The sequence below is a fragment of the Oncorhynchus keta genome, chromosome 10, assembly GCF_023373465.1.
Source record: "Oncorhynchus keta strain PuntledgeMale-10-30-2019 chromosome 10, Oket_V2, whole genome shotgun sequence".
NCBI classification, from domain to species: Eukaryota; Metazoa; Chordata; class Actinopteri; order Salmoniformes; family Salmonidae; genus Oncorhynchus; species Oncorhynchus keta.
The window spans coordinates 16,861,063-16,877,699 of NC_068430.1; the positions used below are offsets into that span (position 1 = coordinate 16,861,063).

The window sequence follows — 16,637 nt, forward strand, 5'->3', positions numbered from 1 at the left end:
CCCGTAGCCAGATAGCATTCGCTATAAATTATCGCTCAGTTTGGTCCCTACAATGAGGTTCTAATCTTGTTCCTGGTACTTCATAGCACAAAAACACCAACTCATCCAATGGCATAACTCAATTTTCAACTCTAGATACTCCCTTCTCAAGTAGAATCCCTTCTTGACCTCACTCCTGGACAAGCTCACTGAGGGGAGTGAGCCTCTAGGTCATACACTATCCCAGGATAAGTGCAACATCAGAGAGGACATACAATGGTTCCAGACACTGCCATACACCTCCCCCCAATGCCAAAGGAGGGAGTGACTTGCGCACAGACATTGTGGAGATAATTAATTGGTTCCCCATTAATCACGCCATCCCTTCACATGGTTTAAGAATAGGTAAAGACACATTCACATATGAAAACAATGTTCCATCCTGTCCTCTTCCCTTTCTGATGTTCTGCATAGCACCAGAGACATGTAAAAGACAAGCCTGAACTCTCCCCTCTCTGGGCCCCAGGTGACTGAGCCCCAGCTGAGGGAAGAAGTGCAACTGCCAACACCAGAGTCCAAAGGGATATATTCTACTAACAAGTATATCACATAAGCATATTATGCAGATGAGAGATCTTAATTATCTATGTTACCCAACTAATTCTGATTCATCCACCACAACCCTTGTTTAAATCCATGCTGTATCACAACTGGCTGTGATTGGGAGTCCCATAGGGTGGTGCACAATTGGCCCAGAATTGTCTGGGTTTGACTGGTGTAGGCCGTCATTTTAAATAATAATTTGTTCTTAACTGACTTGCCTAGTTAAATAAAGGTTCAATATTTTTATATATATATTTTTTTAAAGAGGTCAATTGAGGTTGTCAGATATGTCTCACCTCCCCTCAATCCACCAGCAGCTGCTGCCCACTGATGATCTTCAGCACCAGCTGAGTCTTCTTTTGTCCTGGCAGAGGGTCCTCCACTGTAGGGTTAAAGAAACCTGGGCAACACAGAAGGTAACATTCAGCCAACAAACCCTTAGTTCAAGAAACAACTGCTGTATATATCTAGTGTTAAACGTTATAATCAGTTTGGTCATATGCTTTAATTAAGCGATAAGGCACGAGGTGTGGTATATGGCCAATATACCACAGCTAAGCACGACGCAACACGGCCCTTAGCCCTTAGCTGTGGTACATTGGCCATACATCGCAAACCCCGGAGGTGGCTTGTTGCTATTCTAAACTGGTTACCAACGTAATTAAAACAGTAACTTTTTTGTTGTTGTCATACACATGGTATACAGTCTGATATACCACGGCTGTCAGCCAATCAAAATTCAGGGCTCGAACCACACAGTTTATATATACAATTATAAACTGGGTGGTTCGAGCTCTGAATAATTAATTGATATTAAATAAAGATGACTGTTTGAAGAAATGACCAAGACTAAGTCTCTCTCAGTACTGAATTTCCATGACACGTTGCACCGTGATTAGCTCAGTGTTCTGTCACTCATAGAGACACTACGTCACCGCCAAGTCTAAGGGTAGAGATAGAACATTCTAGCCCCTTGGGTGCTGCCATAGAGTTACATTAGAAGTGCCCATCCAAGAAGGCTCAAGGTCATTGGCCACAGATACAATGACGTCAAATCACATTATATATACAGTAGCTTTGATTGGACTGATCATGTCAACATTATACTTTTAAAATCTTAGCTAGCAGTCATCATCATGAATCAAGTTGACAATCTACTGGCAAATCCTCTTTAATCCTTGTCATATGAAGAGAAACAATGAGAAATTATAGATAAAACGTATCGTTGCTCTTTGGCCATTGGACATAAACATTACACAAGTTGGAAATCGCAAATTCAACAATAAGTTCTTTGGAAGGAATCAGTGACATTGGCTAACTGCAAGCATTGCAAAGCAATCACTAGCTTGCTATTCAGTAGAGTGGCTGTGTGGTCCCAAATCTGGGATTAAGGGGCTCTTTTACAAGTTTAGAATTATAAACATTCAACATTGGAAAAACTATCAATGAAAAATGATTTGTGGCGCGCTCAAAACAACTATTAACTCGGAACTGCAAAAACTTGACTTCCATGAGTTCAAGACAACTGGGAAGTCGGGAATAAATGAGCTCTGACTGGGAAAATACGTTTTTTAACAGTCATCCAACTCGGAATGGTAAATCTGTCCTCTTTCTAGAGCTACGACCTGAAAATCAATGACGTCATCATAATTCAACCTTTCCCCCAGAGTTTCCAGTTGTTTTGAAAATACCATAAATCCAGAAACTGCAAGACTTTGATGACCAAATTTACCCACGAAGGACCACCTTTTCAAATGAGCACAGCACAACAAGGCAAGTCCAAAAATGGATTGTATGCTTCTGCATAAATTATGTAATATGCCAGGGAGATATGTATACTGTAGCTAAGAAAGTAATACTAAGTATTTGTCGTTCAGTAAGATGTTTGTAGCCCATGTGCCTCACCCTAATAATTTGGTCTATTTAACCCTCTTAATTTTGCCTACTGTTCTGACTTGGTGGTGCACATGAGGCCTATAACCTGTTTTAGAGAAAAGTAATCAAATATTGTAAGAGCTTTCATTGTATTCCCCCTTTATTTATCCTATGGTTCTGACTTGGTGTACAGGGAGAACACTGTAAGAATGGCCCATGTTCTGATTTCTATCGCTGTACATTTCAAAAGTGCTAAACAAATAGTTTCATAGACCACTTCCGTCCTAGCTCGTTCATTAATGTTTTAATCGAAATTACAGATTGCCTCTCATCTGCTTGTCATCTCATTATGCCATAGTTTGTACATCTCATTTGTCATTAGAAACCACATTTATTTAAGCAAGTCAGCCATATCAGCTATGTTTTTTTAAATGCAGTAAATGAGGCTAAATTAACTGTTTCACTGCCAGCCACGGCTCCGCTGATATCCAGGTGTAGCAGTGGTAAGATGCCCCACCAAGATTTACATGCTAAAAACCGCCACTGGTCAGGATACTGTTGTTCAGAGAAGCTAGCCAACAACACAGCTAACACAATAACTTCAAACTGAAGCTGACAAGACTGCAAACTCGCTGCACTTCGTTTCGTTTGATCTTTTTTCAATTGACATTTATTTGTATATATCCATAAAAATGATGCCAGTTGATTCATGATTTCGACTGTCTGAGAAATGCTGCCTGCGTCTCTCTCTCTCTCGTTGTCACATCCTGATCTGTTTCACCTGTCTTTGTGAGTGTCTCCACCACCCTCCAGGTGTTGCCCATCTTCCCCATTATCCCCTGTGTATTCATACCCGTGTTCTCTGTTTGTCTGTTGCCAGTTTGTTTTGTTTCATCAAGCCTACCAGCATTTTCCCCTCTGTTCCTGCCTCTTGATTGTTCCCGTTTTCCCGGTGTTGACCTTTTCTGCCTGCCCTGACCCTGATCATGTGTTCCAGAAACAAACCACTTAAGGTATTGTATGAGCAGGGTCTCTTATCCATATGACATCATGTGTTCCAGGAAGGCTGTGGGTTGAAGTTGTTGGAGTCCACACGGTAAGAGCTGTCTCTGGTTGATGTGCACCAAATGAGCTGGCTTCAGAGCCATGATCTTGTTCACAATGTTCTTATTGAGGGAAGACACTTGCCAACTGGTCATATACTGTACACTGCCAACCAGAAAACACATACGTGTAGGTTCACACACACACTGCCAACCAGAAAGCACATACGTGTAGGTTGACACACACACTGCCAACCAGAAAACACATACGTGTAGGTTCACACACACTGCCAACCAGAAAACACATACGTGTAGGTTCACACACACTGCCAACCAGAAAACACATACGTGTAGGTTCACACACACTGCCAACCAGAAAACACATACGTGTAGGTTCACACACACACTGCCAACCAGAAAACACATACGTGTAGGTTCACACACACACACTGCCAACCAGAAAACACATACGTGTAGGTTCACACACACACACTGCCAACCAGAAAACACATACGTGTAGGTTCACACACACACTGCCAACCAGAAAACACATACGTGTAGGTTCACACACACACACTGCCAACCAGAAAACACATACGTGTAGGTTCACACACACTGCCAACCAGAAAACACATACGTGTAGGTTCACACACACTGCCAACCAGAAAACACATACGTGTAGGTTCACACACACACTGCCAACCAGAAAACACATACGTGTAGGTTCACACACACTGCCAACCAGAAAACACATACGTGTAGGTTCACACACACACTGCCAACCAGAAAACACATACGTGTAGGTTCACACACACACTGCCAACCAGAAAACACATACGTGTAGGTTCACACACACTGCCAACCAGAAAACACATACGTGTAGGTTCACACACACTGCCAACCAGAAAACACATACGTGTAGGTTCACACACACACACTGCCAACCAGAAAACACATATGTGTAGGTTGACACACACTCTGCCAACCAGAAAACACATACGTGTAGGTTCACACACACTGCCAACCAGAAAACACATACGTGTAGGTTCACACACACACTGCCAACCAGAAAACACATACGTGTAGGTTCACACACACTGCCAACCAGAAAACACATACGTGTAGGTTCACACACACTGCCAACCAGAAAACACATACGTGTAGGTTCACACACACTGCCAACCAGAAAACACATATGTGTAGGTTCACACACACTGGCAACCAGAAAACACATACGTGTAGGTTCACACACACTGCCAACCAGAAAACACATACATGTAGGTTCACACACACACACTGTCAACCAGAAAACACATATGTGTAGGTTCACACACACTGCCAACCAGAAAACACATACGTGTAGGTTCACACACACTGTCAACCAGAAAACACATATGTGTAGGTTCACACACACTGTCAACCAGAAAACACATATGTGTAGATTCACACACACACTGCCAACCAGAAAACACATACGTGTAGGTTCACACACACTGCCAACCAGAGAACACATATGTGTAGATTCACACACACTGCCAACCAGAAAACACATACGTGTAGGTTCACACACACTGCCAACCAGAAAACACATACGTGTAGGTTCACACACACTGCCAACCAGAAAACACATACGTGTAGGTTCACACACACTGCCAACCAGAAAACACATATGTGTAGGTTCACACACACTGGCAACCAGAAAACACATACGTGTAGGTTCACACACACTGCCAACCAGAAAACACATACGTGTAGGTTCACACACACACTGTCAACCAGAAAACACATACGTGTAGATTCACACACACACTGCCAACCAGAGAACACATACGTGTAGGTTCACACACACTGCCAACCAGAAAACACATACGTGTAGATTCACACACACTGCCAACCAGAGAACACATACGTGTAGGTTCACACACACACACTGCCAACCAGAAAACACATACGTGTAGATTCACACACACACTGCCAACCAGAAAACACATACGTGTAGGTTCACACACACACTGCCAACCAGAAAACACATACGTGTAGGTTCACACACACTCTGCCAACCAGAAAACACATACGTGTAGGTTCACCCACACACACTGCCAACCAGAAAACACATACGTGTAGGTTCACACACACACTGCCAACCAGAAAACACATACGTGTAGGTTCACCCACACACACTGCCAACCAGAAAACACATACGTGTAGGTTCACACACACACTGCCAACCAGAAAACACATACATGTAGGTTCACACACACACTGCCAACCAGAAAACACATACGTGTAGGTCCACACACACACTGCCAACCAGAAAACACATACGTGTAGGTTCACACACACTGCCAACCAGAAAACACATACGTGTAGGTTCACACACACTGCCAACCAGAAAACACATACGTGTAGGTTCACACACACACTGCCAACCAGAAAACACATACGTGTAGGTTCACACACACTGCCAACCAGAAAACACATACGTGTAGGTTCACACACACTGCCAACCAGAAAACACATACGTGTAGGTTCACACACACACTGCCAACCAGAAAACACATACGTGTAGGTTCACACACACACACTGCCAACCAGAAAACACATACGTGTAGGTTCACACACACACTGCCAACCAGGAGGTAGAAAGACTCCCATGCTGAAAGAACTTGTGATATCGCTGTGCATGTTGAATGACGAAGAAAATATTTTGTCTGAAAATGGATACTCCTCCCCCCTTGGTGTACTTAGAGGTCAAATAGGGCTCGGGATAACCTCATTGTCTTCCCTTTCCTGAGGGCGAATAGGGGATGGGCAGACATAGCTGGATGCAGGGGTCAATCTGACACACCAGTTTCAAAGTTAAAGTAAATGGTTTGATAATAGTATGTCACGTTTGATTGGATTTACTTGTTGTTGTACACAATTTTGTTGTTATACACATTACCTTTGTTTCCCCCCTTCTAAATACAAGAAATGAACAGTCAGCGTTTAGTGCAACAAGGGTCTTCCAGAAGGGGACATTTGTATTCTAACCAGAGCATGGAAAGATGTTAGAGCAGTGGAACACTGCCAGGGAATCACACAGGACAGCAGATGTAGGCTGTAGAGGTTTTGTACCTGTGGACAATATGTAAGTAAGGTACTCTCTTGTCCCTTAAGGTACACTATTTGCTCTTTTAAGGTACAAACTGCAACGGTACAATTACAGTGCCTTGCGAAAGTATTCGGCCCCCTTGAACTTTGCGACCTTTTGCCACATTTCAGGCTTCAAACATAAAATTATAAAACTGTATTTTTTTGTGAAGAATCAACAACAAGTGGGACACAATCATGAAGTGGAACGACATTTATTGGATATTTCAAACCTTTTTAACAAATCAAAAACTGAAAAATTGGGCGTGCAACATTATTCAACCCCCTTAAGTTAATACTTTGTAGCGCCACCTTTTGCTGCGATTACAGCTGTAAGTCGCTTGGGGTATGTCTCTATCAGTTTTGCACATCGAGAGACTGAATGTTTTTCCCATTCCTCATTGCAAAATAGCTCGAGCTCAGTGAGGTTGGAAGTAGAGCATTTGTGAACAGCAGTTTTCAGTTCTTTCCACAGATTCTCGATTGGATTCAGGTCTGGACTTTGACTTGGCCATTCTAACACCTGGATATGTTTATTTTTGAACCATTCCATTGTAAATTTTGCTTTATGTTTTGGATCATTGTCTTGTTGGAAGACAAATCTCCGTCCCAGTCTCAAGTCTTTTGCAGACTCCATCAGGTTTTCTTCCAGAATGGTCCTGTATTTGGCTCCATCCATCTTCTCATCAATTTTAACCATCTTCCCTGTCCCTGCTGAAGAAAAGCAGGCCCAAACCATGATGCTGCGACCACTTTGTTTGACAGTGGGGATGGTGTATTCAGGGTGATGAGCTGTGTTGCTTTTACGCAAAACATAACGTTTTGCATTGTTGCCAAAAAGTTCAATTTTGGTTTCAATTGACCAGACCACCTTCTTCCACATGTTTGGTGTGTCTCCCAGGTGGCTTGTGGCAAACTTTAAACAACACTTTTTATGGATATCTTTAAGAAATGGCTTTCTTCTTGCCACTCTTCCATAAAGGCCAGATTTGTGCAATATACGACTGATTGTTGTCCTATGAACAGAGTCTCCCACCTCAGCTGTAGATCTCTGCAGTTCATCCAGAGTGATCATGGGCCTCTTGGCTGCATCTCTGATCAGTCTTCTCCTTGTCTGAAAGTTTAGAGGGACGGCCAGGTCTTGGTAGATTTGCAGTGGTCTGATACTACTTCCATTTCAATATTATCGCTTGCACAGTGCTCCTTGGGATGTTTAAAGCTTGGGAAATCTTTTTGTATCCAAATCCGGCTTTAAACTTCTTCACAACAGTATCTCGGACCTGCCTGGTGTGTTCCTTGTTCTTCATGATGCTCTCTGCGCTTTTAACGGACCTCTGAGACTATCACAGTGCAGGTGCATTTATACGGAGACTTGATTACACACAGGTGGATTGTATTTATCATCATTAGTCATTTAGGTCAACATTGGATCATTCAGAGATCCTCACTGAAATTCTGGAGAGAGTTTGCTGCACTGAAAGTAAAGGGGCTGAATAATTTTGCACGCCCAATTTTTCAGTTTTCGATTTGTTAAAAAAGTTTGAAATATCCAATAAATGTCGTTCCACTTCATGATTGTGTCCCACTTGTTGTTGATTCTTCACAAAAAAATACAGTTTTATATCGTTATGTTTGAAGCCGGAAATGTGGCAAAAGGTCGCAAAGTTCAAGGGGGCCGAATACTTTCGCAAGGCACTGTATGTACCTATAACTAATGGTACAATGGACACACCCTACAGGGCACCAATATAGTGACAAGTGTTTGTACCATACAATTCTGTACCTTTTTTTCTGAGAGTGTATGATCATGACTACATTTACACACTAGTAAAGGTGCTGAAGGGAGTTTGTGATTTGCATTTGTGCTGGTGAGGAAAGACTAATTTGCATGCTGGAGGGAATGGTGAAGAGGAGAGATGTTAATTTACATAAACATGATTGGAAAGCATGGTGTGGTGAAGTGAAGACTGGATGGGGAGGGAGTTGTATGAGAGAATCAGCTGACCTTGCATTTGAAGCTGCCCATGATATACCTGCGTTTCTTGGGTTTGGGCTCATCTGCAGTACCAGCTGCGTTGCCCTGAAATAGTAGAACCTATTCCAGATTCTAGACGGCCTGACGACAGAGTAATAATTCAGTCTATGTTCGCTGCATACTTCAGTCTGAGACTGCCATCATTGATGTCGTTTGTGATGACATCAAAATCGGCTGTTGTACAAAACAAAGTCATCAGAAATTGGACTATCTCTAACCATTCAAAGTATCAAAGCCAATGACGCATTTTCAAAATACCGCTTTACCCAAGCATGTTCTGTCTCTGGCCCAACCCATCGGTTTCTGGGACCAATCAGAACAGTTAGAATGTGTCTGAATTCTAGAAATCGTCTGGGAGGTAATCCTATCCAGACTCATTGTGGAGAAGAAACTAATGTCTGTGGGCATGGTGGAGCGTTTGGCTGGAGCAAGGACTTTTGGTAGCCAAGCAAGACTCCCTGCAGAAACAATCAGCCACCAGCTATCAGCCATCCGCTATCTCACTGTCTGATGGAATACCCAATGGCTTCATCATCATCTTATGACAGAGCACCTGATAGTATCATGTGGTATAAGACATAGCTACTTTATATCCCCCCCATACACTGCAAAACAGCCTGAAAACGTTCCAGACATTTGGGCTATTATGCCACCTAGGGGAACTTAAGGAACACAACAAATGTCCTGGGATATTTCTACTCAAAACCTATATTTTGCTCTCAGTCTATTTTTAGCCTAAACAGTAGTAACAGTCTTACATCTGTGTTCATCTGGATGTCATCTTCATCTTCCCCACTGTCTTCATCTGACACATCTCCCATCTCTGCATCATTGTCAATGTTAGCTGGGAGCTTCTTTCCCTAACTTATTATTTCAACAGAAGATGTTCAGTAATGTTATATTTATTGGGGTAACATTTCATGATTTGGAAATTGTCGCTATAAAAATGACTCAGTGCTTCCATTGTTTGAACAACAAATTAACAAAAAAAAGATGGCTCTACCTTGACAAGAACATTCCTTTTCAGGAGCTCTGGGGAGGGCAGCTTTCTGAATTCATTCATATTGACTGTAGACAGGTCCACCTTGCCCTGGAGCACCTCCATCAGAGACTCAGCCGTCTTCTTCTGCTGGGGCACTGTGCAATGGTTCTCTATGGATAGGATAACTGGGTACCTGGGGATGTATGACACAGCCATAGAGATATATACTCTAGTGTTTTAGCATGCAGTGCCATTGAGGACTTTCACAATTTAAGTAGTCAACTGGGTTGGACTTCCTATGGGTTAAGGAAGGATCACAATTCCACCCAGGTCATCAGGAGTGATCAGCCAATGAATTATACTTTTGAGTAAACATTCCACAACTGGAGGTGGCAATAAATCGCCAACCTTTGCTTTATACCTGTTATAACACACTCTACGTGGCAGTGTACATCCGTTCAGTTTGTTTACCAACTCATAAAAGTAGTAGAAGACGAAAATGGACTACTTCAAAATGGAGATGGCCGCAATGGTGCTGCACATGCTCTCACATACGTCAGAATGGGACAGATACAATGTTGCATCCTCAAACCATCTCTATAGGCTCAACATATTGGAATATAAAGTGAATTGCCCATGAATGGTTTGCTATTTCTATCTATACCTGGGCTGGATATGGTGACAAAATGAAGGTACTTACTGATGTCAGTGTGTAGCCATGATGAATAATAGATTCCCTGTCTGGTCCATCCAAGCAGTCCACTGAGAGACACGGTGAGTGGTCGGGTGATCGAGTGAGAGATCAAGTGAGTGATGAGGATGGTATATACTAGTAAGAGAACAGCACTGCAATGTTTTCAGTAGGGAGGCAGTTAAAGGGTCAGGATAGTGCCTAAGCTTACCTTCCACACAGCGAGAGCCAGCCTGGAGCACGTTGGCATACATGTCTACCCTGGACTCAAGACAGAAGCTGGTCCCCTGTCATGTAGGTGTTGTGGGACGAGGCTATGAAGTAGTTACACAGGGGCTGGGTCATGTCCTGGTGCACCTGATGGTGGTCTGGGTTTAAGATATCCCCTGCAGGTTGGTGAAACCTGATGCAAGACTTGGGATGCGTGACCTTTCTGCCATTGACATTCTGTTTTGTATTTTGATATTTCTGTGGGCTGTGATACTTAAGATACAAGTGCTTGTGTCATGAAAATCACTACCATCGATGCCCAGAATTATATTCTGTAGGTTTTGAGCACATGGCTCAAACTGACCCATTATCTCCAGTGTCACGTTCTGACCTTTATTTCCTGTGTTTTGTATTTAGTTAGTATGGTCAGGGCGTGAGTTGGGTGGGCAGTCTATGTTTGTTTTTCTAGGTTTTGGGAATTTCTATGTTTCGGCCTAGTATGGTTCTCAATCAGAGGCAGGTGTCATTGGTTGTCTCTGATTGAGAATCATACTTAGGTAGCCTGGGTTTCACTGTGTGTTTGTGGGTGATTGTTCCTGTCTCTGTGTGTGCACCAGATAGGACTGTTTTGAGTTTTCACATTTCTTGTTTTTGTTAGTTTGTTCATGTGTAGTGATTTATTAAAGCATGAATCAAAACAACCACGCTGCGCTTTGGTCCGCCTCTCGTTCAGATGAAGAAAATCATTACATCCAGACAATAACCTCTGGTGACACCCGCCATCTACCAAACAGAAACAGAAGAAAAGAGAAGAGAGCAATAATGACTGAAGAATGTAAAAAATATCTTACATATTCTGCTTTAATTCAGTTTTACCTTCTGTTCAATATCCATGAACCAGACAAGGTCATCTGCACGTAGACATCTTATATAAAGTGCAGAATTCTTCAAACGCTAACAAACCCTGGTTATCATCTGTGTCTGCTCCCTGAAAATGGAAAGAAAATGTTCATGTTTAGGGTTAGGGTTTAGGGTGAGAAGAGTTGGGTTTAGGGTTAGGTTTAGGGTGAGAAGAGTTGGGTTTAGGGTTAGGTTTAGGGTGAGAAGAGTTGGGTTTAGGGTTAGGTTTAGGGTGAGAAGAGTTGGGTTTAGGGTTAGGTTTAGGGTGAGAAGAGTTGGGTTTAGGGTTAGGTTTAGGGTGAGAAGAGTTGGGGTTAGGTTTAGGGTGAGAAGAGTTGGGTTTAGGGTTAGGTTTAGGGTGAGAAGAGTTGGGGTTAGGTTTAGGGTGAGAAGAGTTGGGTTTAGGGTTAGGATGAGAAGTGTTGGGTTTATAAGGTTAGGGTTAGGGTGAGAAGAGTTGGGGTTAGGTTTAGGTTTAGGGTGAGAAGAGTTGGGGTTAGGTTTAGGGTGAGAAGAGTTGGGTTTAGGGTTAGGATGAGAAGTGTTGGGTTTATAAGGTTAGGGTTAGGGTGAGAAGAGTTGGGTTTAGGGTTAGGTTTAGGGTGAGAAGAGTTGGGGTTAGGTTTAGGGTGAGAAGAGTTGGGTTTAGGGTTAGGTTTAGGGTGAGAAGAGTTGGGGTTAGGTTTAGGGTGAGAAGAGTTGGGTTTAGGGTTAGGATGAGAAGTGTTGGGTTTATAAGGTTAGGGTTAGACTGGGATAGTGATTTTGCTGCTGGTTAGATTTATGTCACTGTTTGTCTAAGATAAAACACAGAAAACAAATCCTCTAAAGAACACAACTACTAATATACATTCTACTTGCACAGCCACAGACTGACACAAAACAAAACTGTGTTTGACATGAGGAGTTAAGATGAACAGAAGACAGGTAATGTAATGGAACAAACCACACTCAAAGTGCCTCAGCATGGATTACTGGAGCATAATGCTGAACACATACAGTTTTACAATGAAAGCCATCTGTTCTGTTCAGCGGTGGCCATATGCCCTGGGCTTCTTCTAGCGTGCTCCTCCTGTACAGCGACCAACCTGCGCTCTCTCAATGTACGGCTAGGAAACTCTGACACACGACATCACATCCTTCATACTAGCTCCAAGCTAGGATTGGAGATCAAGTTGTCAGGCCAAGATATTTGACCCATAAAACCTGTTTGGAAAGGTCTTGTCATCAGTAAAACCCTGTTGCTGACTAGGGCAGTGGTTCCCTGTGTTCCGACGGGGGCATTCCTCATCTGTTGTTGTTGTTTTTATTTTTTAGAATCCTTTTTAAAAAAAGATAATATTACAGTTGGGAGTATAAATGGTATAATAAGCAAATGTTGCATTAGTTTTCACAATGCAAATAGTTTATAATAGGCCTTTAATCTGTTACATTCACTGATAAAAATTACTCTAAATTTACCAGCCAGGATATTTAATGGAAAGAAATTTGGTGATTCTGCTAAGGTCGTCCTCATGAGTTATGACAGTGATTTGGTGGGTACATTGTGTGCAGGACCATGTAAGGAAACGCAAGCTCTTCCAAATGAGTTATAAGAGATGCTGGGTTTTGTTTTATATATATTTATCTATATATTTATCAGTCAATATGATAAATACACTGCTCAAACAAATAAAGGGAACACTTAAACAACACAATGTAACTCCAAGTCAATCACACTTCTGTGAAATCAAACTGTCCACTTAGGAAGCAACACTGATTGACAATAAATTTCACATGCTGTTGTGCAAATGGAATAGACAACAGGTGGATATTATAGGCAATTAGCAAGACACCCCCAATAAAGGAGTGGTTCTGCAGGTGGTGACCACAGACCACTCCTCAGGTCCTATGCTTCCTGGCTGATGTTTTGGTCACTTTTGAATGCTGGCGGTGCTTTCACTCTAGTGGTAGCATGAGACGGAGTCTACAACCCACACAAGTGGCTCAGGTAGGGCAGCTCATCCAGGATGGCACATCACAGCGAGCTGTGGCAAGAAGGTTTGCTGTGTCTGTCAGCGTAGTGATCAGAGCATGGAGGCGCTACCAGGAGACAGCCCAGTACATCAGGAGACGTGGAGGAGGCCGTAGGAGGGCAACAACCCAGCAGCAGGACCGCTACTTCCGCCTTTGTGCAAGGAGGAGCAAGGAGGAGCACTGCCAGAGCCCTGCAAAATGACATCCAGCAGGCCACAAATGTGCATGTGTCTGCTCAAACGGTCAGAAACAGACTCCATGAAGGTGGTATGAGGGCCCGACGTCCACAGGTGGGGGTAGTGCTTACAGCCCAACACCGTGCAGGACGATTGGCATTTGCCAGAGAACACCAAGATTGGTAAATTTGCCACTCTCGCGCCCTGTGCTCTTCACAGATGAAAGCAGGTTCACACTGAGCACATGTGACAGACGTGACAGAGTCTGGAGACGCCGTGGAGAACGTTCTGCTGCCTGCAACATCCTCCAGCATGACCGGTTTGGCGGTGGGTCAGTCATGGTGTGGGGGGGCATTTCTTGGATCAGCCTGTAGTGTGGTTTTCCATTTTAATTTGTAGTGTGACTCCAAATCCAGACCTCCATGGGTTGATACATTTGATTTGATTGATACTTTTTGTGATTTTGTTGTCAGCACATTCAACTATGTAAAGAAAAAAGTATTTAATGAGAATATTTCATTCATTCAGATCTAGGATGTTTATTTTAGTGTTCCCTCTTATTTTTTTGAGCAGTATATAATTATCTTCTGTAAAACTACTGTATTGTAATGAGAAACATTGAGATACCCCAGATCTTGGATTTTCTGAATATGATCTTACTATAAACAGCTCTCTGACTTTCTGCCTGGGCAGGTTCACCTTGAGTTTGTGGATCAGCTGAAGAACCTCTCCAAGGCTCAAATTGCCATCCCCGTTTTTGTCTGCCTCAGAGAAGGTCTGTGTTACGTTGTTCGTAATAATGATGGTCGGACCAAGGCGCAGCGTACTTCGAGTTCCACATATTTTAATGAAAGTGAAACTTAAGCTAATACAAAACAAAATAAAGCATAAATGAACCGTGATGACAATGCAGTGCGAACAGGCAACTAAACATAAACAAGATTCCACAAAGCACAATGAGAAAATGACTACCTAAATATGATCCTCAATCAGAGACAACAATAAACAGCTGCCTCTGATTGGGAACCATACTAGGCCAACATAGAAATATAGTTCACCTAGATAACCCACACTTAAATCACACCCCGACCTAACCAACATAGAGAATAAAAGCTCTCTATGGAAATGGCGTGACAGTCTGTTGTAACCATATGGAATAAGAGTTAAGGATGAGACACGGAGACCAGTGACCAATGACATCAAGACATTACTTGTAGTGTGTATCAAAATGCATCCTATGTGACATGACATCCCTAGAATTACATGTGTTGCTAAACATGATTTTTCACTAATGTTGGAAAGTATTGTATCCTAATCTAATTAAATAACCACAGGTTGATGATATTCAGGTCCTATTCTATTTGTCAAATGTGTGTATTCATTGCTCTTTTAGCACGGTCTTTAGTCTATATTCACCAATCATTCATGAGGACACAGATGCCCTACGAGTGACATGCTCCACAGTAACAGAGTAAAGGATATTGGTCCCTTTTGCATTGTCTCTTCGCCAGACTGTCTTAGGCACTGATGCCAGCCATGGGGTAATTCAGGCCAGTAATCCAGGTGTGGGCCTCATCTCCAGATGCCAGCCATGGGGTAATTCAGGCCAGTAATCCAGGTGTGGGTCTCATCTCCAGATGCCAGCCATGTGGTAATTCAGGCCAGTAATCCAGGTGTGGGCCTCATCTCCAGATGCCAGCCATGGGGTAATTCAGGCCAGTAATCCAGGTGTGGGCCTCATCTCCAGATGCCAGCCATGGGGTAATTCAGGCCAGTAATCCAGGTGTGGGCCTCATCTCCAGATGCCAGCCATGGGGTAATTCAGGCCAGTAATCCAGGTGTGGGCCTCATCTCCAGATGCCAGCCATGGGGTAATACAGGCCAGTAATCCAGGTGTGGGCCTCATCTCCAGATGCCAGCCATGGGGTAATTCAGGCCAGTAATCCAGGTGTGGCCTCATCTCCAGATGCCAGCCATGGGGTAATTCAGGCCAGTAATCCAGGTGTGGGCCTCATCTCCAGATGCCAGCCATGGGGTAATTCAGGCCAGTAATCCAGGTGTGGGCCTCATCTCCAGATGCCAGCCATGGGGTAATTCAGGCCAGTAATCCAGGTGTGGGCCTCATCTCCAGATGCCAGCCATGGGGTAATTCAGGCCAGTAATCCAGGTGTGGCCTCATCTCCAGATGCCAGCCATGGGGTAATTCAGGCCAGTAATCCAGGTGTGGGCCTCATCTCCAGATGCCAGCCATGGGGTAATTCAGGCCAGTAATCCAGGTGTGGGCCTCATCTCCAGATGCCAGCCATGGGGTAATTCAGGCCAGTAATCCAGGTGTGGGCCTCATCTCCAGATGCCAGCCATGGGGTAATTCAGGCCAGTAATCCAGGTGTGGGCCTCATCTCCAGGTCAAGAGACTCCACATGGTCGCCATGGTAAATACTGAAGCAGCAGTTGTGGTCAAAGCGACTGTCGGCATGGCGCTGGAAGATCTCAGATCTCTTCCCGTCACACGCCTCATCGATGGACTTGGGAGTGGGGAGAAACAACATTAAAATGAACAGGAAAGGAATCCAGGTCGTTATTGTAAAATAGAGTGTGTTCTCAATGACTTACCTGGCTAAATAAAGGTAAAGAAAAGAAAAATAATAATACAGCAGTAAATTAGCTGTAATAACCGATTTCATCAACCCGGACTCAGGGATAGATGTAACATAGTAAGCAAAAATCCAGGACACTCAAATGATTATGATATGTTATGGTACGTATTAATTTGTGGATGTCCATCATCCATTTCGTATGATATGTTTCGAATTCCAAATTGTTAAATACGTTACGAATTTGCAATAGGTATGATATATTACGAAATTGATATATTACAATATATTACATTAACTAGGTGGTTAACGTTAGCGGGGATAGGGGTTAGGGTCAGGGGTTAAGGTTATGGTTAAGGTTAGGATTTAGGTTAATGGGTTAGTTAAGGTTAGGGTTCTGG

At 43.2% G+C, this 16,637-nt stretch overlaps 1 protein-coding gene and 1 pseudogene across 1 annotated transcript; both read right to left on the minus strand.

Moving 5' to 3' along the window:
- Positions 1–721: 721 nt before the first annotated feature.
- LOC127906026 (1-phosphatidylinositol 4,5-bisphosphate phosphodiesterase eta-2-like) lies at positions 722–9,901 on the minus strand. The gene is made up of 2 exons (XM_052528946.1): positions 9,671–9,901; positions 722–982 (listed from the first exon to the last, which is right to left on the minus strand). The coding sequence occupies exons 1-2, from the start codon at positions 9,863–9,865 to the stop codon at positions 920–922; spliced, it is 258 nt and encodes an 85-aa protein (XP_052384906.1). The 5' UTR covers positions 9,866–9,901; the 3' UTR covers positions 722–919.
- Positions 9,902–10,153: 252 nt separating this feature from the next.
- On the minus strand, positions 10,154–16,191 carry LOC118389626 (1-phosphatidylinositol 4,5-bisphosphate phosphodiesterase eta-2-like; annotated as a pseudogene).
- Between the last annotated feature and the right edge of the window lie 446 nt (positions 16,192–16,637).

Coding starts and splice junctions, on each gene's coding strand:
- LOC127906026 (XM_052528946.1), bottom strand. CDS start 9,865: ATGGCTGTGTCATACATCCCCAGGTACCCAGTTATCCTATCCATAGAG. Junction 983..9,670: donor AAAGGAATGTTCTTGTCAAG/GTAGAGCCATCT, acceptor TGTGTTGCCCAG/GTTTCTTTAACCCTACAGTG.